General features: G+C 40.9%; 2 protein-coding genes across 4 annotated transcripts in view; one reads left to right on the forward strand and one right to left on the reverse strand.

Annotated features, from left to right (window-relative positions):
* Positions 1-8,849, forward strand: part of klhl41a (kelch-like family member 41a) — a 23,337-nt gene extending 14,488 nt beyond the window's left edge. Inside the window, exons 3-7 of the mRNA XM_061971658.2 lie at positions 1,306-1,463; positions 1,545-1,652; positions 1,714-1,899; positions 8,348-8,494; positions 8,566-8,849. Of these exons, the coding sequence (XP_061827642.1) occupies positions 1,306-1,463; positions 1,545-1,652; positions 1,714-1,899; positions 8,348-8,494; positions 8,566-8,677 (711 nt within the window). The 3' untranslated portion in view covers positions 8,678-8,849. The remainder of the gene's footprint in view (positions 1-1,305; positions 1,464-1,544; positions 1,653-1,713; positions 1,900-8,347; positions 8,495-8,565) is intronic.
* A 136-nt stretch (positions 8,850-8,985) lies between these two features.
* The window catches only part of fastkd1 (FAST kinase domains 1), a 34,896-nt gene continuing 20,083 nt past the window's right edge, over positions 8,986-23,798 (reverse strand). For all 3 annotated transcript variants that reach the window (XM_061971655.2, XM_061971654.1, XM_061971653.1), the window contains 3 exons: positions 21,796-21,940; positions 21,600-21,714; positions 8,986-10,941 (listed from right to left, as the gene is read on the reverse strand). In XM_061971655.2, the coding sequence (XP_061827639.1) occupies positions 10,846-10,941; positions 21,600-21,714; positions 21,796-21,940 (356 nt within the window). In that variant the 3' untranslated portion in view covers positions 8,986-10,845. The remainder of the gene's footprint in view (positions 10,942-21,599; positions 21,715-21,795; positions 21,941-23,798) is intronic.

Here is a 23,798-nt window from a genome sequence, read left to right on the forward strand (position 1 = left end):
AGGGATATTGCGTGATGGGTAAATTTTTTTTTAAAAATTCGAAAAATAAAATAAGCCACTGGGAACTGATTTTTAATGGTTTTAACCATTCTGAAATTGTGATAATGTTCCCCTTTAACGGAGGCCAACCAGGTAGTCAGGTACAGTACGTTGGTAAACCTGACAACCTCAAGAGCAGTGCTGTCTACCGGGTTGATAGCCTGGGCTTTTAACTCGGTAACTAAACGCTCATGCCAGACGACCAAGGTTCGAGTTCCGGGTGGAACAGAAGAGCAGGGACTGAACCAGGCGGATTACAGTGGGGCCGTGACCCGGATGAGAGTCAGGTTTAAGAAGTGAGTGTAACGAAGGCCAACCAGAGAGTCAGGTATGTTGGTAAACCTGACTCCCTGACAACCTCAAGAGCAGTGCTGTCTATCGGGTTGATAGCCTGGGCTTTTAACTCGGTAACTAAACGCTCATGCCAGACAACCAAGGTTCGAGTTCCGGGTGGAACAGAAGAGCAGGGACTGAACCAGGCGGGTTACAGTGGTGCCGTGACCCGGATGAGTGAGGTTTAAGGGGTGAGTGTAACGAAGGCCAACCAGAGAGTCAGGGACGTTGGTAAACTTGACTCCCTGACAACCTCAAGAGCAGTGCTGTCTATCGGGTTGATAGCCTAGGCTTTTAACTCGGTAACTAAACGCTCATGCCAGACAACCAAGGTTCGAGTTCCGGGTGTAACAGAAGAGCAGGGACTGAACCAGGCGGATTACTGTGGTGCCGTGGTCCGGATGAGTGAGGTTTAAGGGGGGAGTGTAACGAAGGCCAACCAGAGAGTCTGGTACGTTGGTAAACCTGACTACCTGACAACCTCAAGAGCAGTGCTGTCTATCGGGTTGATAGCCTGGGCTTTTAACTCGGTAACTAAACACTCATGCCAGACGACCCAGGTTCGAGTCCCGGGTGGAACAGAAGAGCAGGGACTGAACCAGGTGGATTACAGTGGTGCCGTGACCAGGATGAGAGTGAGGTTTAAGGGGTGAGTTTAACGGAGGTCAACCAGGTAGTCAGGTACAGTACGTGGGTAAACCTGACAACCTCAAGAGCAGTGCTGTCTATCGGGTTGATAACCTGGGCTTTTAACTCGGTAACTAAACGCTCATGCCAGACGACCAAGGTTCGAGTCCTGGGCGGAACAGAAAAGCAAGGACTGGGTTACATGATATATGAATATTTTCTAAGCCTGTTTCTTTGAATCATGCAAGTTGATATTGTATTTCTCACTAATGACTGTTGTCATGGTATACTTTTGGTGTTTTTCAGCTGGACAGTCTGGCTGCTCGCTGGATAGCGTTGCCCCCCATGCCCTCCCCCAGGTGTTTGTCCGCCCTGGGTGAGTTTGACAATCTCATCTTTGCTGTGGCGGGAAAAGACTTGGAGACCAACGATTCTCACGACACTGTGATGTGTTACGACACAGAGTAAGCAGCCTCGCATAGCGCATCGTTATCAGGATCTGTGACGTTTTCTCCTAAGACATTTTCTGTGTGTGATATTTGTAGGAAAATGAAGTGGTCCGAAACCAAGAAGTTGCCTCTGAGCATTCACGGACACTGCGTGGTCTCTGAGAACGGACTGGTGTATTGCATCGGTGGGAAAACAGACGATAAGTACGTTGGATTGTTGAGAACATTTTCATCAGGTATTGACTCCTATTTGGATTTTGAACAGTAAAGCCATCAACAAGATGTTCGCATACAACCACAAGAGAGCAGAGTGGAAAGAGGTGGCCTCCATGAAGACACCTCGCTCCATGTTTGGGGCGACTCTCCACAAGGGCAAGATCATTGTGGCTGGAGGAGTTCATGAAGGAGGCCTCACTGCTGACTGTGAAGCATATGACTTTGCAACCAACAAGTGAGTGCACTTCTTACTAACTCTGCAGACATTAATATTGTTTCAACATGGAAGTTTGTCATGTGTACCCTGCCTTTTGTCCAAGTGCAGCTGGCATTCTTGAAGACAATCACTTACAAACACCGTTTCCATATGAGTTGGGAAATTGTGTTAGATGTAAATATAAACGGAATACAATGATTTGCAAATCCTTTTCAACCCATATTCAATTGAATGCACTTCAAAGACAAGATATTTGATGTTCAAACTGATAAACTTTATTTTATTTTTGCAAATAATAATTAACTTAGAATTTCATGGCTTCAACACGTGCCAAAGTAGTTGGGAAAGGGCATGTTCAGCACTGTGTTGCATGGCCTTTCCTTTTAACAACACTCAGTAAACGTTTGGGAACTGAGGAGACACAGTCTTTAAACTTCTCAGGTGTTATTCTTTCCCATTCTTGCTTGATGTACAGCTTAAGTTGTTCAACAGTCAGGGGGTCTCCGTTGTGGTATTTTAGGCTTCATAATGACTATGAAGCCACGTTGATGTAACATGTGGCTTGGCATTGTCTTGCTGAAATAAGCAGGGGCGTCCATGGTAACGTTGCTTGGATGGCAACATATGTTGCTCCAAAACCTGTATGTACCTTTCAGCATTAATGGCGCCTTCACAGATGTGTAAGTTACCCATGTCTTGGGCACTAATACACTCCCATACCATCACAGATGCTGGCTTTTCAACTTTGCGCCTATAACAATCCGGACGGTTCTTTTCCTCTGTGGTCTGAAGGACACGACGTCCACAGTTTCCAAAAACAGTTTGAAATGTGGACTCCTCAGACCACAGAACACTTTTCCACTTTGTATCAGTCCATCTTAGATGAGCTCAGGCCCAGCGAAGCCGACGGCGTTTCTGGGTGTTGTTGATAAACGGTTTTCGCCTTGCATAGGAGAGTTTTAACTTGCACTTACAGTAACTGTTGTTACTGACAGTGGGTTTCTGAAGTGTTCCTGAGCCCATGTGGTGATATCCTTTACACACTGATGTCGCTTGTTGATGCAGTACAGCCTGAGGGATCGAAGGTCACGGGCTTAGCTGCTTACGTGCAGTGATTTCTCCAGATTCTTTGAACCCTTTGATGATATTACGGACCGTAGATGGTGAAATCCCTAAATTCCTTGCAATAGCTGGTTGAGAGGTTTTTTTTAAACTATTCAACAATTTGCTCACGCATTTGTTGACAAAGTGGTGACCAACGATTCCCTCTAAGGTGTGCGCCTGCGCAATTGCGCACTGCTCAAGCGTCCTCTGCGCACAGCAAATATATGCCGCGCACCAAATCAAACCCATCTGAATTCTAAACAAAATAAACACATTTATTCTGTGTAATTTTGCAATGCAACTCTGAGTGACAGTGACAACAAGCGGCTCTAACGGTGTTCGTCAACACCGTTCAATTATTGTAACGTCTATCGAGATGCTTCGAGGACAGGAATTATATCGATCACTTTATTGAGCAAAACTGTTTATATTCGGCCATAACCACACCAAAAACATGAGTAAAAACCTTATATCTGGAAAAACTAGTCATTTTCTGCCGTACAAACCAGGCCAAAACCAACTTGTCATCTGTCACCAACACTAAGCCACTGGTGCGTTTATGGCCACACAAAAAGTCAGACAACTCAAACACCACACAATTACACTATGACTCTTCAGTCATACGTGTGCTTATTTTACTGTCATTTATTATTAATGTTAATTTATTGATATTAATCATGGAATGCCGTTACTAGAGAAAGTTACAGGAATGCACACTTCATCCTATGCTTACATTTCATTGTGCAACATGAGGATGTTTAAGGGCAACTAAATGTGATCTCTGAAAGGGGTACAAATGATTTCCAAAGCAGGACCCCCACCCAGACATATTGTACAATACTAATCCATAGCTTATGAAAAACAAGATTTCTTTTTATTTTCATTACAAGTGGGCCAAATCACTAATATTACAAAATAATCTCATGAAAATGACTCCTCTCATTCGAGTGTTATTATAAAAGATTGGTTTGAGACAGGTGTGCTACTGGTGATGTTGCTCACATGTGCTCCACTGAATGCTCAGGGAGTTTTTGTGTTTGCTCACACACATGAACAATTAGAGGGAACATTGGTGGTGACCCTCGCCCCATCCTTGTTTGTGAATGACTGAGCATTTCATGGAATCTACTTTTATACCCAATCATGGCACCCACCTGTTCCCAATTTGCCTGTTCACCTGTGGGATGTTCCAAATAAGTGTTTGATGAGCATTCCTCAACTTTATCAGTATTTATTGCCACCTTTCCCAACTTCTTTGTCACGTGTTGCTGGCATCAAATTCTAAAGGTAATGATTATTTGCAAAAAAATGTTTATCAGTTTGAACATCAAATATGTTGTCTTTGTAGCATATTCAACTGAATATGGGTTGAAAATGATTTGCAAATCATTGTATTCCGTTTATATTTACATCTAACACAATTTCCCAACTCATATGGAAACGGGGTTTGTATTTCAAGACTTTGTGTATACAATTCTTTCAAAAATGCTAGGATGAAAGTACTTTCCATTCCATTTGGTCACTACCAAAATGATCATATCACCACCGTGAATTCTACTTCATTGTGGCCATAACTAAATAGTGCCAGCAAACTCATATTTGAAGAGCTGCACACTCATCAAAACATATGTTGCAGAAAAGCTGAGAAGGTTGACATAATTGAAGAGCATTTGTGTTGGGTCGTGACCATTTTCAAACATACACACTGATTTCTAGACTTTGGAACACATTTATTTCAAAACTATATGATTAAGTTCCTAAACATACAGCCATTAGCGGCAGAAATGCAATGTCACGTCCTGGTCAAAAAGGGGTGTGGCCTAAATCCACAATCAGCCTCACCTCTAAACTCTTGTGTTTCGGTAGTGACATAAAAACTAGGGACATTAATTTTTTTCATGCACAGATTTTTCATTTAAAAATTAAACCCACAATAAATATGTCTTTCAACCGCTCTTTAAACTTAATCATAAAGGTATTCTAAATGACACCATTGAAACACATTTTAAGCGGTATTATTTAGGGGTCACGATTGAGGACAGCTACTTCTCAATTGAAAGTACCTTTGAAAAGATGATGTTGTATTTATTTATCTTATCACTATCTCAATTAATGCCCTGAGTTGAAACAAATCATAATATAATCTCAGGAAAAATGCATATCTGAATACTTAATTGTTTTATTAAATGCTGTTTTTGGTTAAGGGACAGCACTTTGCATTCATTTGGTAGAATGCCCCCTATATATATATATATATATATATATATATATATATATATATATATATATATGGGGGGGGGGGGGGGGGTCACCCACATATGCGGTCCTCTCCAAGCCTTCTCATAGTCATTCACATCTGAGTTTTTCCTTGCCCTTATGTGGGCTCTGTACCGCGGATGTTGTTGTGGCTTGTGCAGCCCTTTGAGACACTTGTGATTTAGGGCTATATAAATAATCATTGATTGATTGATTGATTAATTGATTATATTATATATATATATATATATATATATATATATATACACACACACACACACAGTACAGGCCAAAAGTTTGGACACACCTTCTCATTTCTTTATATTAATGACTATTTACATTGTAGATTGTCACATCAAAACTATGAATGAACACATGTGGAGTTATGTACTTCACACAAAAAGGTGAAATAACTGAAAACATGTTTTATATTCTAGTTTCTTCAAAATAGCCACCCTTTGCTCTGATTACTACTTTGCACACTCTTGGCATTCTCTCCATGAGCTGAAAGGGTTTTCACTTCACAGGTGTGCTTTATCAGGGTTGATTAGTGGAATTTCTTGCTTTATCAATGGGGTTGGGACCATCAATGAGAAGGTGTGTCCAAACTTTGACCTGTACTGTATATAAAACTATAGACAATAGAATAGGGGTGTCCGAAGTACGGCCTAGGAGCCATTTGCAACCTGCAGCTATTTTTTTTACGCCCTGCAACACATGTATTGATACAGGGCTCGAATTTTTACCACGGCAACTGCCGCGGCCGCCCTCGTCATTTGCCACCATGCCCTAAAAAATTGGCCAACATCTGCGGCAAGAACATGCCGTGACCGCCTTTGACTTTTTACTTGTTAATGGACGAGGGATGTAACAATAAACGGTGTATTGATAATTTGCGATAAAATTCCAGACAGTTGGTAACACTGTAATTTTTTAATTACCGAAAAAAACGTCCTTTATTAATGCATTTTAGGCAACACAAAGTCAGGCGCATGCGCACTAGCGCTGTTTGGCTTGGTAATCATGGCCGACAAGCTACACAGACTTTGCTCCGGAGATTAAATTAGATTTCGGAGACAGGTGTGGAAAATATTGCAGACGCACTTGTCCCCACACTAAAAGTATACAGCGGAAGATAAAACTATTTGATGTTGCATTTATGTTCTCAATACAGCGTCCATCAGCTGCTGTAACAGAGTTAATGAGGTGAGGAAACATGCAGCAGTGATGTGTGGTGAACGTTGTCACAATGCTGACACACTTTTAGTACTCAAAGTCCCAAGTAAAACCTGGCAGTAATTACCAAATCATTTCCATATTATTCACAAGCTCTACACATACGTTTGTAAATCTACATACATTCTTTGAATTTTCAGTAAAATGTGTCTTTTGATACTTTTAATGTTTGCCAATATTTTGTGGAACTATACTCATCCTTTTTTTATATATATTAAAAAAAAAAAAATTAATAAAATTAACGCTGCAAGCAGCGATGGACGGGACCGACTTTGACGGCACATAAAATCCAAACCGGAGCAGTAATTAAAACTCTTTCGTCAACTTTTAATCAGAAGGGTTCAATCTCTCTCCTGTGCTAGTTTGAAGCCGACACGACAAACGCGCTCAGAGGAGATCATTTAAAAAAAAAGGTGACCGGTTTTTACAAAACTTTTGTTTTGAAGGGGGAATTGCAAACTTCCTGTTGATTTTTGCTGGGGGTTGTCAATATATGAAATGTAGGTCTAAGTGAGACCTACATAGAGGTTTTTGTTTCTACTGGAAGTTACAGGCAGTTTAGTCAGTGTTTTCTTCCTAGGAGCAGTTTTGTCTGTGTTTTCTTCCTAGGGGCGCTAGAGCGCAATTTTGAGTTTTGGGGTTGGTTTTTTTTTATTAGATCGCAATATTTGCTAGTCCTGATGTATGTGTCCAGTTTGGTGAGTTTTGAAGCATGTTAAGGGGGTCAAATTATAGCTCAAAGAGGCAAAAGTGACTGTTTTTACAAAACTTTTGTTTTGAAGGGGGAATTGCAAACTTCCTGTTGATTTTTGCTGAAGGATGTCATTGTATGAAATCTACGTCTAAGTGAGACCTACATAGAGGTTTTTGTTTCATGTCTCTCCGGCATTCCTAATGGGAGTTACAGGCAGTTTTGTCTGTGTTTTCTTCCTAGGGGGCGCTAGAGCGCAATTTTGAGTTTTGGGGTTGGGTTTTTTTATTAGATCGCAATTTTTGCCAGTCCTGATGTGTGTCCAGTTTGGTGAGTTTTGAAGCATGTTAAGGGGGTCAAATTATAGCTCAAAGAGGCAAAAGTGACTGTTTTTACAAAACTTTTGTTTTGAAGGGGGAATTGCAAACTTCCTGTTGATTTTTGCTGGGGGTTGTCAATATATGAAATGTAGGTCTAAGTGAGACCTACATAGAAGTTTTTGTTTCTACTGGAAGTTACAGGCAGTTTAGTCAGTGTTTTCTTCCTAGGAGCAGTTTTGTCTGTGTTTTCTTCCTAGGGGCGCTAGAGCGCAATTTTGAGTTTTGGGGTTGTTTTTTTTTATTATATCGCAATTTTTGCCAGTCCTGATGTGAGTCCAGTTTGGTGAGTTTTGAAGCATGTTAAGGGGGTCAAATTATAGCTCAGAGGCAAAAGTGACTGTTTTTACAAAACTTTTGTTTTTAAGGGGGAATTGCAAACTTCCTGTTGATTTTTGCTGAAGGATGTCAGTGTATGAAATCTAGGTCTAAGTGAGACCTACATAGAGGTTTTTGTTTCATGTCTCTCCAACATTCCTAGTGGGAGTTACAGGCAGTTTTGTCTGTGTTTTCTTCCTAGGGGGCGCTAGAGCGCAATTTTGAGTTTTGGGGCTAGGTTTTTTGATTAGATTGCAATTTTCGCCAGTCCTGATGTGTGTGTCAAATATGGTGAGTTTTGAAGCATGTTAAGGGGGTCAAATTACAGCTCAAAGAGGCGGCGGTATAATAAATAATAATAATGAAACCTTACAATTACAATAGGGTCCTCTGTCCCAAAGGGACATTGCGGTCCCTAATAAAAAAAAAAAGAACTACACTCATCCCGATTAATGGCATATACTGATTGTCCATCTTGTTACAGGTGGTCAGCGTTCACAGAGTTTCCCCAGGAGAGAAGTTCAGTCAACCTGGTCAGCTGCGGTGGACTACTTTATGCCATCGGAGGCTTCGCCATGGTGGAAAACGAGAACAAGGAGTGCACGCCTGTGGAAGTGGTTGACATTTGGCAGTATGTGCCTTTACATATGGATATACATGTCATTGTGTGTAGTCTTTCAGCATGCGCTCTATCACCTTCAGGTATGAAGAGGACAAGAAAGAGTGGGCGGGGATGATCAGAGAGATGCGCTACGCAGCTGGAGCGTCCTGTGCGGCGATGCGCCTCAATGTAGCCAGGATGCCAAAACTCTGAACACCGCCGAACCGTGTCCTTTATAAAGATAAATGCATGTTGACGAGTCAGTTAGCATGTAACAGTACAATATCACAGTTTTTGTGGTTTTAGTCTGCTTAATATTTCCTTTTCAGTGTCCGAGTGCATCTAAAAAGCTGTCCATTTGTATTATTAAATATAGTCATGTAATGGAATATACTGTATTCCCTCACTTGTCACATTCAAATATTAAAATATTATTCCCAGCTGTATTTGGGATTTTTTTTCTAAGCATCCTGTCAAAATGTAATAATCTGTTGGAAAAAAAAACATAATTACCATTAAAAGCAAATTAAGACTATTTATTATCAAAGATTATTTATATAGCCCTTAATCATGGGTGCCTCCAAGGGCTGCACACATCCCAGTGACTTTAATGGTCTGAACCCACATCCTGGGTGACCGGCTGCAATGGATGCCAAGTACAAACCCCGTTTCCATATGAGTTGGGAAATTGTGTTAGATGTAAATATAAACGGAATACAATGATTTGCAAATAATTTTCAACCCATATTCAGTTGAATATGCTACAAAGACAACATATTTGATGTTCAAACTGATAAACATTTTTTTTTTGTTGCAAATAATCATTAACTTTAGAATTTGATGCCAGCAACACGTGACAAAGAAGTTGGGAAAGGTGGCAATGAAAACTGATAAAGTTGAGGAATGCTCATCAAACACTTATTTGGAACATCCCACATATGTGCAGGCTAATTAGGAACAGGTGGGTGCCATGATTGGGTATAAAAGTAGATTCCATGAAATGCTCAGTCATTCACAAACAAGGATGGGGCGAGGGTCACCACTTTGTCAACAAATGCGTGAGCAAATTGTTGAACAGTTTAAGAAAGACCTTTCTCAACCAGCTATTGAAAGGAATTTAGGGATTTCACCATCTACGGTCCGTAATATCATCAAAGGGTTCAGAGAATCTGGAGAAATCACTGCACGTAACATTCGATCCCTCAGGCTGTACTGCATCAACAAGTGACATCAGTGTGTAAAGGATATCACCACATGGGCTCAGGAACACTTCAGAAACCCACTGTCAGTAACTACAGTTGGTCGCTACATCTGTAAGTGCAAGTAAAAAATCTCCTATGTAAGGCGAAAACCGTTTATCAACAACACCCAGAAACGCCGTCAACTTTGCTGGTTTCGCTGGGCCTGAGCTCATCTAAGATGGACTGATACAAAGTGGTAAAGTGTTCTGTGGTCTGACGAGTCCACATTTCAAATTGTTTTTGGAAACTGTGGACGCCGTGTCCTCCGGACCAAAGAGGAAAAGAACCATCCGGATTGTTATAGGCGCAACGTTGAAAAGCCAGCATCTGTGATGGTATGGGGGTGTATTAGTGCCCAAGACATGGGTAACTTACACATCTGTGAAGGCGCCATTAATGCTGAAAGGTACATACAGGTTTTGGAGCAACATATGTTGCCATCCCAGCAACGTTACCATGGACGCCCCTGCTTATTTCAGCAAAACAATGCCAAGCCACGTGTTGAATCAACGTGGCTTCATAGTAAAAGAGTGCGGGTACTAGACTGGCCTGCCTGTAGTCCAGACCTGTCTCCCATTGAAAATGTGTGGCGCATTATGAAGCCTAAAATACCACAACGGAGACCCCCGGACTGTTGAACAACTTAAGCTGTACATCAAGCAAGAATGGGAAAGAATTCCACCTGAGAAGCTTAAAAAATGTGTCTCCTCAGTTCCCAAACGTTTACTGAGTGTTGTTAAAAGGAAAGGCCATGTAACAGTGGTGAACATGCCCTTTCCCAACTACTTTGGCATGTGTTGCAGCCATGAAATTCTAAGTTAATTATTATTTGCAAAAAAATAAATAAAGTTTATGAGTTTGAACATCAAATATCTTGTCTTTGTAGTGCATTCAATTGAATATGGATTGAAAAGGATTTTCAAGTCATTGTATTCCGTTTATATTTACATCTAACACAATTTCCCAACTCATATGGAAACAGGGTTTGTACGTACGGTTTAAAAACTGGTCTAAAACAGAGTCTTGGGTTTTGAAGGCTTAATACAAACAGAAATGTATTAATACATTCATTTCTGTACAAAAACTGCAGGGAAATCAAAAATAATGTTCATTAATTTGTCAGAGCAATCATTGAGGCCTTCAGGGGCTAGCGCTAAGAAAGATTTTCTTCTTTAGGTATTCCTTCCGAGCGTCTGGTGTAGAAAGCTCCATAGAGTTCCATTCGAAGTGGGGGATCTGGAAAGATGACAACAATGAAAAGATAGTCATGATTGTGGTAATGTTGGGAGTCAAAAGGTGTTGTTTTTCTTCAGCATTTTTAATAGCAGTTTCATCAGTAATGGATGCAGAATAGGCACATTTTTTTGTGCAAAATGTCAACAAGTGTAATGTCTGGTAAGTATTGCACATTGCCTGAAAGCTTAAATAAGAATCACATTTATTTAGAAATCTTTGCCTTGCTATGTTGCATGTCATTTCTGTCAACACAAGTTGCTTAAGAAGTAGTTACAGCTACACTGAGGAGTAATAACGACACTTAGGACCTGATTTACTAAAGGTTTGCTTGTACTAAAACGTGTGCAAACCTGATAGCACGTGCAAAGTTGATCTACTAACCGTGTGCAAAGTGGATGGCGTCTGTTCAGGAAGCAGAATAAGGCGTGCAGCCTCATGATTGTATGAGGCTGCTCCTGGGAATTCCAAGAAGCTCCAGTGCAAGCCAGGTGTTTGTTAAGTGTTGGAGTGGCAACTTTCTCCGCGTTGCTACGCAACCTTATGTATAAGTTCATGTGTAGGGCATCTGAGTGTGAAATTGACAATCACTGTGATAACGGACCGCAGTTCTGTTAGGTACTCATCTGGACTGTGGAACCATTGACACACATGTTGTGGTGGGAGTGGAGCTAGACTCTCTGGCGGTGGTGTCAGAGAGGAGAAGTCTAGAAAAGCTCCTAGCCATTATGGACAACACCTCCCACCCACTACACTCGGACCTTGCAGAGAGAATGAGCACGTTCAGTGGAAGGCTCAGACTCCCAAAATACAACACGGAACGACACAGGAGGTCCTTCATACCGACAGCCATCAGACTGTATAATGCATATGTTCCTTCTTCACTGCACTTAAATGTAGAGTATATGTAGATTTATATTATTTATATATTATATACAAACCACGTTTCCATACGAGTTGGGAAATTGTGTTAGATATAAATATAAACGGAATACAATTATTTGCAAATCCTTTTCAACCCATATTTAGTTGAATATGCTACAAAGACAAGATATTTGATGTTCAAACTCAAACTTTTTTTTTTTTGCAAATAATAATTAACTTAGAATTTCATGGCTGCAACACGTGCCAAGTAGTTGGGAAAGAGCATGTTCACCACTGTGTTACATGGCCTTTCCTTTTAACAACACTCAGTAAACGTTTGAGAACTGAGGAGACACATTTTTTAAGCTTCTCAGGTGGAATTCTTTCCCATTCTTGCATGATGTACAGCTTAAGTTGTTCAACAGTCCGGGGGTCTCTGTTGTGGTATTTTAGGCTTCATAATGCGCCACACATTTTCAACGGGAGACAGATCTGGACTACAGGGAGGCCAGTCTAGTACCCGCACTCTTTTACTATGAAGCCACATAGATGTAACACGTGGCTTGGCATTGTCTTGCTGAAATAAGCAGGGGCGTTCATGGTAACGTTGCTTGGATGGCAACATATGTTGCTCCAAAACCTGTATGTACCTTTCAGCATTAATGGCGCCTTCACAGATGTGTAAGTTACCCATGTCTTGGGCACTAATACACCCCCATACCATCACAGATGCTGGCTTTTCAACTTTGCGCCTATAACAATCCGGATGGTTCTTTTCCTCTTTGGTCCGAAGGACACGACGCCCAGTTTCCAAAAACAATTTGAAATGTGGACTCGTCAGACCACGGAACACTTCAATCAATCAATCAATCTTTATTTATATAGCCCTAAATCACAAGTGTCTCAAAGGGCTGCACAAGCCACAACGACATCCTCGGTACAAAGCCCACATACGGGCAAAGAAAAACTCACCCCAGTGGGACGTCGATGTGAATGACTATGAGAAACCTTGGAGAGGACCGCATATGTGGGTAACCCCCCCCCTCTAGGGGAGACCGAAAGCAATGGATGTCGAGTGGGTCTGACATAATATTGTGAGAGTCACTTTTCCACTTTGTATCAGTCCATCTTAGATGAGCTCAGGCCCAGCGAAGCCGACGGCGTTTCTGGGTGTTGTTGATCAACGGTTTTCGTCTTGCATAGGAGAGTTTTAACTTGCACTTACAGATGTAGCGACCAACTGTAGTTACTGACAGTGGGTTTCTGAAGTGTTCCTGAGCCCATGTGGTGATATCCTTTACACACTGATGTCACTTGTTGCTGCAGTACAGCCTGAGGGATCGAAGGTCACGGGCTTAGCTGCTCACGTGCAGTGATTTCTCCAGATTCTCTGAACCCTTTGATGATAAAATCCCTAAATTCCTTGCAATAGCTGGTTGAGAAAGGTTTTTCTTAAACTGTTCAACAATTTGCTCACGCATTTGTTGACAAAGTGGTGACCCTCGCCCCATCCTTGTTTGTGAATGACTGAGCATTTCATGGAATGTACTTTTATACCCAATCATGGCACCCACCTGTTCCCAATTTGCCTGTTCACCTGTGGGATGTTCCAAATAAGTGTTTGATGAGCATTCCTCAACTTTATCAGTATTTATTGCCACCTTTCCCAACTTCTTTGTCACGTGTTGCTGGCATCAAATTCTAAAGTTAATGATTATTTGCAAAAAAAAAAAAGTTTATCAGTTTGAACATCAAATATGTTGTCTTTGTAGCATATTCAATTGAATATGGGTTGAAAAGGATTCGCAAATCATTGTATTCTGTTTATATTTACATCTAACAGAATTTCCCAACTCATATGGAAACGGGGTTTGTATATATAATATATTATATATATTATATTATTTATTATTATTACTGTCTATTGTGAGCGAACTGTGGTGCTGAATTTCCCCCAGGGATCAATAAAGTACTTTCTATTCTATTCTATCTATTCTATTTGTATGTCAGTAACTGACATTTGGGCTTTTTTTTTCATGTTTAATGTTTTGTATTGTGTTTCTGTGTGTGTAATGGATCTTAAGGTCTGCAATAAAGATTGATTGATTAGGATACGTAATGCAGTAACAGGCACATTTATAATATTTCATATTTACGTATTTTGATCATTCCAAGCATACGCGGCACATTCATTTAAAAAACGCATCACGTTTGCTTTTTTTTTTTACTTCATCACTGATTACTGCTCAGTGCAGACTTCATGAGAGCCATCAACTATAATAAAACATCACTTACAGTGCAAGGTCTGCTGTCATTAGGATGCAAACTGCTAGGATGTTCATATAATGGGGATGGGGGGGCCCAAGGGTCTTTTTGTATGGCTGTCAAAGTGTACCAACTTGTCTGAATATGTCTTCAGACTTCTTCAGTCCAGGTGAGGTGCATGATTTATGATTTACAATAAACTTCCAGGGAGCAAGGAAACACCTCGCCAGTTGATCATGTCGACATTGTACACAGGCTTGTGATCACAGCGCAGCTATAAATAGCTTGCTTTAGCGTTTGATAACAATATCACCAATACTTGCTCAATATTAAAATCGCGAAATGTAAATAAAGTATTACGGTTTTTGAATGGTTATTTATTGGATTTTATGAGCGAAATAGAGGATCTCCCATTGGCTACGCAGTAAGCGGACTTTAAATACGTTTAGTTACAAATTAGAATGCATTTTAAAAAATCCATCCGTCGTCATGTCCTTCATAATCTTTCATTCCCCAAAAAGTGCAGTTTCTTTTAAAGGGGCTGTTTGCAATATTTCCACAGATGCCTAGAGGGCGCCAACTTTCCAATGTATTTGACGCACAATATCGCGCCCTCTTGTATGTAATGATGTAATTACGTATGTACGTAACACATACGCACACATTAGTTTTAGGTATGTTAGCTAATAATAGCAATTTGGATAGCTAAATTAAATTGAATATTCCATCATAACAACAACAACATGACTGCAACTGTTTGTTGGACTGCTTTTGTATGTGTGCACGCGCTCTTTGCACGTACGTGTTGACAACACCGGGCCAGTGACCACCAATCCTTTTATTCCAGTTGGTAAAAATTGTTATTACATAAACTTTGTAATTGTGAAAAATATAGACAAGTATCAAACAAAAGTGTTGTGTGAAAGCACTAATAAGATAGCCGGTGGTATTCTTGTTATATTTCTTGCTTTGAAAAATGTTATTGTGAGAAAGTTGCAAACAGCACCTTAAAGAGGTTGATTAAAACAAATTCAACGTTTTGGTGTCCTTTAGAATTTTTTATTACAAACCCCGTTTCCATGTGAGTTGGGAAATTGTGTTAAATTTAAATATACCGTATTTTCCGCACTATAAGGCGCACCGGATTATTAGCCGCACCTTCAATGAATGGCATATTTCATAACTTTGTCCACCAATAAGCCGCCCCGGACTATAAGCCGCGCCTACGCTGCGCTAAAGGGAATGTCAAAAAAACAGTCAGATAGGTCAGTCAAACTTTAATAATATATTGAAAACCAGCGTTCTAACAACTCTGTCCCAAAATGTACGCAAATGTGCAATCACAAACATAGTAAAATTCAAAATAGTGCAGAGCAATAGCAACATAATGTTGCTCGAACGTTAATGTCACAACACACAAAATAAACATAGCGCTCACTTTCTGAAGTTATTCTTCATTCGTAAATCCTTCGTCTTCGGTGTCCGAAGTGAAAAGTTGGGCAAATGTGAGATCCAAAATGGACGGTTCCGTCTCGTCGAAGTCATCGGAGTCAGTGTCACTGTTATCCAGCAGTTCTGTGAATCCTGCCTTCCGGAAAGCTCGGACCACAGTTGTGACCGAAATATCTGCCCAGGCATTTACGATCCACTGGCAGATGTTGGCGTCGTCTGGCGCTGCCTCCGTCTTAGTGAATGTGTGTTCGCCTTCTGTCATCCATTGTTCCCACGCAGTTAGCAGTCTAGCTTCGAATGCCCTGTTGACACCAATATCTAGCGGCTGGAGGTCTTTTGTCAATCCACCCGGAATGACGGCGAGTATTGAATTAAGCGCGTAAGCGTGTCTCTTAAAGTGATGTTATGAGCTAGCAAATATAACAACTACACTACCCAGCATGCAACGATAGTTACGAGCATGCGCGGTAGCCCTGAGAAGCGTTGTATGCTGGCAGTTAGAATGTGGTTATGAGCACGCTGTGAGTAAACGTTGAGAACTCAGTTAACACGCCTCGTCTGCATTATTTATAATTAGACAGACAACACACTTAATAGGAGCCATTTTGGGGTCTTTACATAAACACACAAATGGAAATTAAACGTCACATATCCCAGCATGCACCGCGCGCTTCTTCGTCATCCACTGTTCCCACGCAGTTAGCAGTCTAGCTTCGAATGCCCTGTTGACACCAATATCTAGCGGCTGGAGGTCTTTTGTCAATCCACCCGGAATGACGGCGAGTATTGAATTAAGCGCGTAAGCGTGTCTCTCAATGTGATGTTATGAGCTAGTAAATATAACAACTACACTACCCAGCATGCAACGATAGTTACCAGCATGCGCGGTAGCCCTGAGAAGCGTTGTTGTATGCTGGGAGTTAGAATGTGGTTATGAGCACGCTGTGAGTAAACGTTGAGAACTCAGTTAACACGCCTCGTCTGCATTATTTATAATTAGACAGACAACACACTTAATAGGAGCCATTTTGGGGTCTTTACATAAACACACAAATGGAAATGAAACGTCACATATCCCAGCATGCACCGCGCTCCTTCTTCTTCCGGGGGCGGGTGGTTGCTTACAGTACAAGAAGAAGCGCTTCCTGTTCTATGGGGGCGGGTGCTTACCTTGGCGGTTGCTTGCGTAGAAGAAGAAGCGCTTCCTGCTCTACCGGGAAAAAAGATGGCGGCTGTTTACCGAAGTTGCGAGAACGAAACTTTATGAAAATGAATCTTAATATTTATCCATATATAAAGCGCACCGGGTTAAAAGCCGCACTGTCAGCTTTTGAGTAAATTTGTGGTTTGTAGGTGCGGCTAATGGTGCGGAAAATACGGTAAACGGAATACAATGATTTGCAAATCATTTTCAACCCATATTCAGTTGAATATGCTACAAAGACAACATATTTGATGTTCAAACTGATCAACTGTTTTTTTTTTGCAAATAATCATTAACTTTAGAATTTGATGCCAGCAACACGTGGCAAAGAAGTTGGGAAAGGTGGCAATAAATACTGATAAAGTTGAGGAATGCTCATCAAACAGTTATTTGGAACATCCCACAGGTGAACAAGCAAATTGGGAACAAGTGGGTGCCATGATTGGGTATAAAAGTAGATTCCATGAAATGCTCAGTCATTCACAAACAAGGATGGGGCGAGAGTCACCACTTTGTCAACAAATGCGTGAGCAAATTGTTGAACAGTTTAAGAAAAACCTTTCTCAACCAGCTATTGCAAGGAATTTAGGGATTTCACCTTCTACAGTCCGTAATATCATCAAAGGGTTCAGAAAATCTGGAGAAATCACTGCACGTAAGCAGCTAAGCCCGTGACCTTCGATCCCTCAGGCTGTACTGCATCAACAAGCGACATCAGTGTGTAAAGGATATCACCACATGGGCTCAGGAACACTTCAGAAACCCACTGTCAGTAACTACAGTTGGTCGCTACATCTGTAAGTGCAAGTTAAAACTCTCCTATGCAAGGCGAAAACCGTTTATCAACAACACCCAGAAACGCCGTCGGCTTCGCTGGGCCTGAGCTCATCTAAGATGGACTGATACAAAGTGGAAAAGTGTTCTGTGGTCTGACGAGTGCACATTTCAAATTTTTTTTGGAAACTGTGGACGTCGTGTCCTCCGGACCAAAGAGAAAAAGAACCATCCGAATTGTTATAGGCGCAAAGTGTAAAAGCCAGCATATGTGATGGTATGGGGGTGTATTAGTCGCCAAGTCATGGGTAACTTACACATCTATGAAGGCGCCATAAATGCTGAAAGGTACATACAGGTTTTGGAGCAACATATGTTGCTATCCAAGCAACGTTACCATGGACGCCCCTGCTTATTTCAGCAAGACAATGCCAAGCCATATGTTACATCAACGTGGCTTCATAGTAAAAGAGTGCGGGTACTAGACTGGCCTGCCTGTAATCCAGACCTGTCTCCCATTGAAAATGTGTGGCGCATTATGAAGCCTAAAATACCACAACGGAGACCCCCGGACTGTTGAACAACTTAAGCTGTACATCAAGCAAGAATGGGAAAGAATTCCATCTGAGTAGATTAAAAAATGTGTCTCCTCAGTTCCCAAACGTTTACTGAGTGTTGTTAAAAGGAAAGGCCATGTAACACAGTGGTGAACATGCCCAACTACTTTGGCACGTGTTGCAGCCATGAAATTCTAAGTTAATTATTATTTGCAAATAAAAAATAAAGTTTATGAGTTTGAACATCAATATGTTGTCTTTGTAGTGCATTCAATTGAATATGGGTTGAAAAGGATTTGCAAATCATTGTATTCCGTTTATATTTACATCTAACACAATTTCCAAACTCATATGAACACGGGGTTTGTATATGTATTATTCAAATATTTCTTATATGGGAAAAAAAACTTTTTTCTATTCATGCCTTGAGCGGACTAAGTGCAGCCTCTCTCCAATTGGCGCACCGTCAGCTGTAGATGCACTGCAGGACTGCATGTTTCCTGCTTGTTTAAAACATAGCAAATCACCACAGGTAGGAGCATGATAAGATGAATGTGCAGTAAATGAATGTCTCCGTGGTGATGCCCCGTATAGTACAAGCAAAATCCTCTTTAAATATAAGGCAACATACGCACTGTATACATTTTATAGTTTGCACACTCTGTTTACCGCATGGTGTTTGGAACTTAGTAAATCAGGCCCTTATTAGTGAACTGCTTTTAATAATGTTTCCCAAGCCTGAAGCAGACTCTGGTGGCAGTGCGCCAGAAAAAGAAGAGTGACGCTGCAACCATCATTAAGGATAAAGATGGTATCTTTGACATACTTGCCAACCTTGAGACCTCCGATTTCGGGAGGTGGGGGGTGGGGGCGTGGCCGGGGTGGGGCGTGGTTGGGGGCGTGGCTAAGAGGGGAGGAGTATATTTACAGCTAGAATTCACCAAGTCAAGTATCTCATATATATATATATATATATATACAGCAGTGACGTGCGGTGAGGTTGATGGCTGGTGAGGCACTGACTTCATCACAGTCAGATTTACAAACATATGAACCCTAAAGAGTATCTTACTCACCATTTGATTGGCAGCAGTTAACGGGTTATGTTTAAAAGCTCATACCAGGATTCTTCCTTGCTTGGCACTCAGCATCAAGGGTTGGAATTGGGGGTTAAATCACCAAAAATGATTCCCGGGCGCGGCGCCGCTGCTGCCCACTGCTCCCCTCACCTCCCAGGGGGTGAACAAGGGATGGGTCAAATGCAGAGGACAAATTTCATTACACCTAGTGTGTGTGTGACTTAACTTTAACTTTACACATACAAACCGTAGCACACAAAAAAGCACATTTCATAAAAAAAACATTATTATGGTTTTACCTTTACTTATAAGTGCGGGAACAGTGGTGTTGGTGTTGGAGGAGTTGTGAATGAATGAAATATGAAATCCGTGCTGCAGTCTGCAGGTGTACCTAATGTTGAGGCCCTGCGGTCGTTCGCGGCTCCTCCGGCGCGAGCATTGTTGTTTTTGCACTTTTTGGCTTCTTGTTGAGTGACTTTTTTGAGTGGGTTCGGTCTTGCACGTGGAGGGTTTGGGTGTGGGCTTTGGTTGGTGTGGCGCTCCCGTCGGGGGGTGCATTAACCGGCACAAGGAGGCGGGATTACTGCGAGATTCAGCCAGTGCGTCATCGCAGCCGTTTTATGATCGCTCAGCACAAGAAATACGTTACACACATACAGTTGTTGACAAAATACACTGTACATTATATACCTCAGCTAACTAAACTATGGAAATGTATAATATAGTTCATATAGCAATACGGTCTCACTGCACAGCAGGCCAGCAGTTAGCCGAGTCATTGCGCAATCCATGTTGCGGCACTGAGTGACGTGCCTCAACTGGCTGCTGATCACCGCACCATCTCTTCTCAGTATTTGAACGGCAATTGTGAAAATTCAGCGATTTTGAATAAAAATAATCTAAAACTGGTGAAGTTAAATGGAAAATAACTTTATAGTATAATCACTGGATACATATAACAATTTATTTAATTTTTTTTCTTTTTACATTTTTTTTCTTTCCATGATGGCAGGTGAGGCCCCGCCTCACCTGCCATCATATATATATATATATATATATATATATATATATATATATATATATATATATATATATATATATATATATATATATATAGCTAGAATTCACTGAAAGTGAAGTATTTTCTTATATATATATATATATATATATATATATATATATATATATATATATATCAATCTATCTATCTATCAAGAGGGACAGAGACAGCGCACAGTGCATGTGGATCACATGTTACCATGGCGAGAAAACATGGAGAGACTGCCAGTTATCTAGTCTCCACCAGTTGCAGAAAATGTTCCATCAGTACAACTGGACAGTGGTGTTTCAGTTCCATCACCAGGACCATCAGTGAGTCAGACACAAACTAGTCTTATCATTGAACCAGATTCAAGGGCTGCTGAGTTGCCATCATCAGAACCCAGATCACCCACAACAAAAACCCTCCAGTGATCCGCAGGTACCCAGAAAGGTTTCGAGTACCACCAAAAAAACTGAATCTCTGAAGACAGTACCGGTATAAAAATCTGTGTTAAAGATGTACAAATACTGTTTGTATAATAAGCATGTTATTGTTTACAAATGAGGGTTAAGAGTTCAGTACTAAAAAAAAAAAAGAATGTGGCTTAAGTACAGTTTTTTAATTGAGCTGCTGAATTTTTTGGTTGGGTTGTTTATTTCTTTTGAGTAACTTCTACAATTCTAAAAGGGGAGGAATGTAATAGAGTGATCTATGTTTGTCTGTTGCCATCTCCTGGTGAATGTTGGCTATAGCGTACTGGGGTTACTTTTTGGTTGGCCAACGATTTACGTGGTGTTGCGCACCTGACGTCAAGTGTGTGAGTCTGTTCTGAAGTCTACAGTAAAGAGACGTACTTCATCCCCTCGCCTGTTTATTGCCTCCAACTCAATATATTACAACAACATTGCTCCATGCAGACCCTCCAGGTCCGCATGGAGCTGGAGGGGGCGTGGCCTCCAGGTGCGCCTGAATTTCGGGAGATTTTCGGGAGAAAATTTGTCCCGGGAGGTTTTCGGGAGAGGCGCTGAATTACGGGAGTCTCCCGGAAAATCCGGGAGGGTTGGCAAGTATGATCTTTGAACATGTGAAGGGATCTTCCACTATGAAATAAAAATAACTCAGCAGCGTAGTGGTCTCAATATTGATACTTCCTCCTCCCAATAAGCTGCTCTCTCCCTTCCAGTGTGCAAGACAACCACAGAGATTAAACGCTGGGAGTTGTTCCAATTTTACTGTGACTTTGGTATCAGTTTATGTATAAGTTCTGACTAACGCTAAAACTCCACCTGTTCGTAACCACCTGTACTAGAATGTCCTCCGCTGTATGTCGTGTTCACAGCCACAAGAAGGCATTGTTGCATGATATGAGGAAAGCATGCGAGTTTAAAACCGACGAGAAGCGTGCAATACGTGATAAAACATACCTGAACAACACGATATCCCAGAATTTCAAAGTGCCGCTTCCTTATCAGCGGTTCGGCTTTCATATGTTGGGAATTTTTGCAGAAACGACCGGAGGCGAGGAAGTCTATACAAACACTGCGTGAGAGTTGACAGAAAAGTATCGAGTCAAGTCTTTGGTTAGAAATCAAACTAACAAAAAATAGTTTTTATTCCTACCGCTGTGCCCCTGGTGGAAGCTCCTTCCGGATGTTCTCCAATGAGTTTCGACTCCAGTGAATCTTGCCTTCATCTGACGTCTGCAGAAAACCTGGCTTGCTGTAGGGCAACGGCTTCAGGTGCTTGTCCAAAATGAATTCAAAATCTGGAGAAGGGGAACAAAAAAGTATTGTAATATTTCATTATTATTATTTTTTATCCCCAACTTGTTGGACCACAAGTTGTACTGGTTCAAAGTCAACCACAACTTTGGGGATAACTACGCCTCTAAAGTTGCACAAAAGTTTAGTGAGCTTGTAAGGAATTCAAAATGTGACCGATTTGGTTTCAATTTGAACTTTTTGCACGTACGGCATATTTTACGTCCAGCCTCAACGAAGTACGAACATTAGGGGTGTAACGGTACGTGTATTTGTATTGAACCGTTTCGGTACGGGGGTTCCTGTTCGGTTCGGAGGTGTACCGAACGAGTTTCCACACGGACATATTAACTAGCGTAACGCACGTTGTGTAAACAATGCACACCGAGGCACAACATACAACAGCCGTGTGTTGTGCCTCGGTGTGCATTGTTTATTCAAAATGCCGGACATTTGAGGCATTTAAGAAACTCCGCCCTGACAGCTCCGCAAAAGAGGACATGTCCGGTGAAAAAAGGACGTATGGTCAGTCTATTGTAGCCCGTTACCGGCATGCTAGCATGCTAACGATTCTCATTTTTTTTAAATCGATTTTTTTAAATGTATTTATTTATCCAACTAAACAATACACAGCAATACCATAACAATGCAAACCAATTCCAAAACCAAACCCGACCCAGCAACACTCAGAACTGCAATAAACAGAGGAGACACAAACACGACAACAGTATCAATATTAGTTACAATTTCAACATAACAGTCATTAAAAATCCCTCATTGACATTATCATTAGACATTTATAAAAAATTAAAAAAAAAGAACAATAGTCACAGTGGCTTACACTTGCATCTCATCTCATAAGCTTGACAACACACTGTGTCCAATATTTTCACAAAGATAAAATAAGTCATATTTTTGGTTCATTTAATAGTTAAAACAAAATTACATTATTGCAATCAGTTGATAAAACATTGTCCTTTACAATTATAAAAGCTTTTTACAAAAATCTACTACTCTGCCTGCTTGTCAGCAGACGGGTAGATCCTGCTGAAATCCTATGTACTGAATGAATAGAGAATCCTGCGGGAAAAAATCGTTTTTGAATTGAGAATCGTGTTGAATTGAAAAAAAAAAATCGATTTTGAATCGACTCGTGACCCCAAGAATCGATATAGAATCGAATCGTGGGACACACAAAGATTCACAGCCCTAATATACACATATATATATACATATACACACATATATATATACATATACACACACATATATATATGTATATATATATATATATATATATATATATATACATATACCGGTACATACATACATACATACATATATATATATATATATATATATATATATATATATATATATATATATATATATATATATATGAAGTGAATTACATTTATATAGCACTTTTTCTCAAGTGACTCAAAGCGCTTTACATAGTGAAACCCAATATCTAAGTTACATTTAAACCAGTGTGGGTGGCACTGGGAGCAGGTGGGTAAAGTGTCTTGCCCAAGGACACAACGGCAGTGACAAAGATGACGGAAGCGGGAATAGAACCTGCAACCCTCAAGTTGCTGGCACGGCCGCTCTACCAACCGAGCTATACCGCCCCTATACACACACACACACACACACACACACACACACACACACACACACACACACACACACACACACACACACACACACACACACACACACACACACACACACACACACACACACACACACACACACAAATATAGATAAGAGCTAGGCCCCTTGCGTACTGTTTGCTGCACAGTAGCCATGTTGGGTTTGGTTGACCACCACTTCGTTCACTTCCGTGAAAAAGTCACGTGA

The sequence above is a fragment of the Nerophis lumbriciformis genome, linkage group LG13 (genome assembly GCF_033978685.3).
Source record: "Nerophis lumbriciformis linkage group LG13, RoL_Nlum_v2.1, whole genome shotgun sequence".
In the NCBI taxonomy this organism is placed as follows: Eukaryota; Metazoa; Chordata; class Actinopteri; order Syngnathiformes; family Syngnathidae; genus Nerophis; species Nerophis lumbriciformis.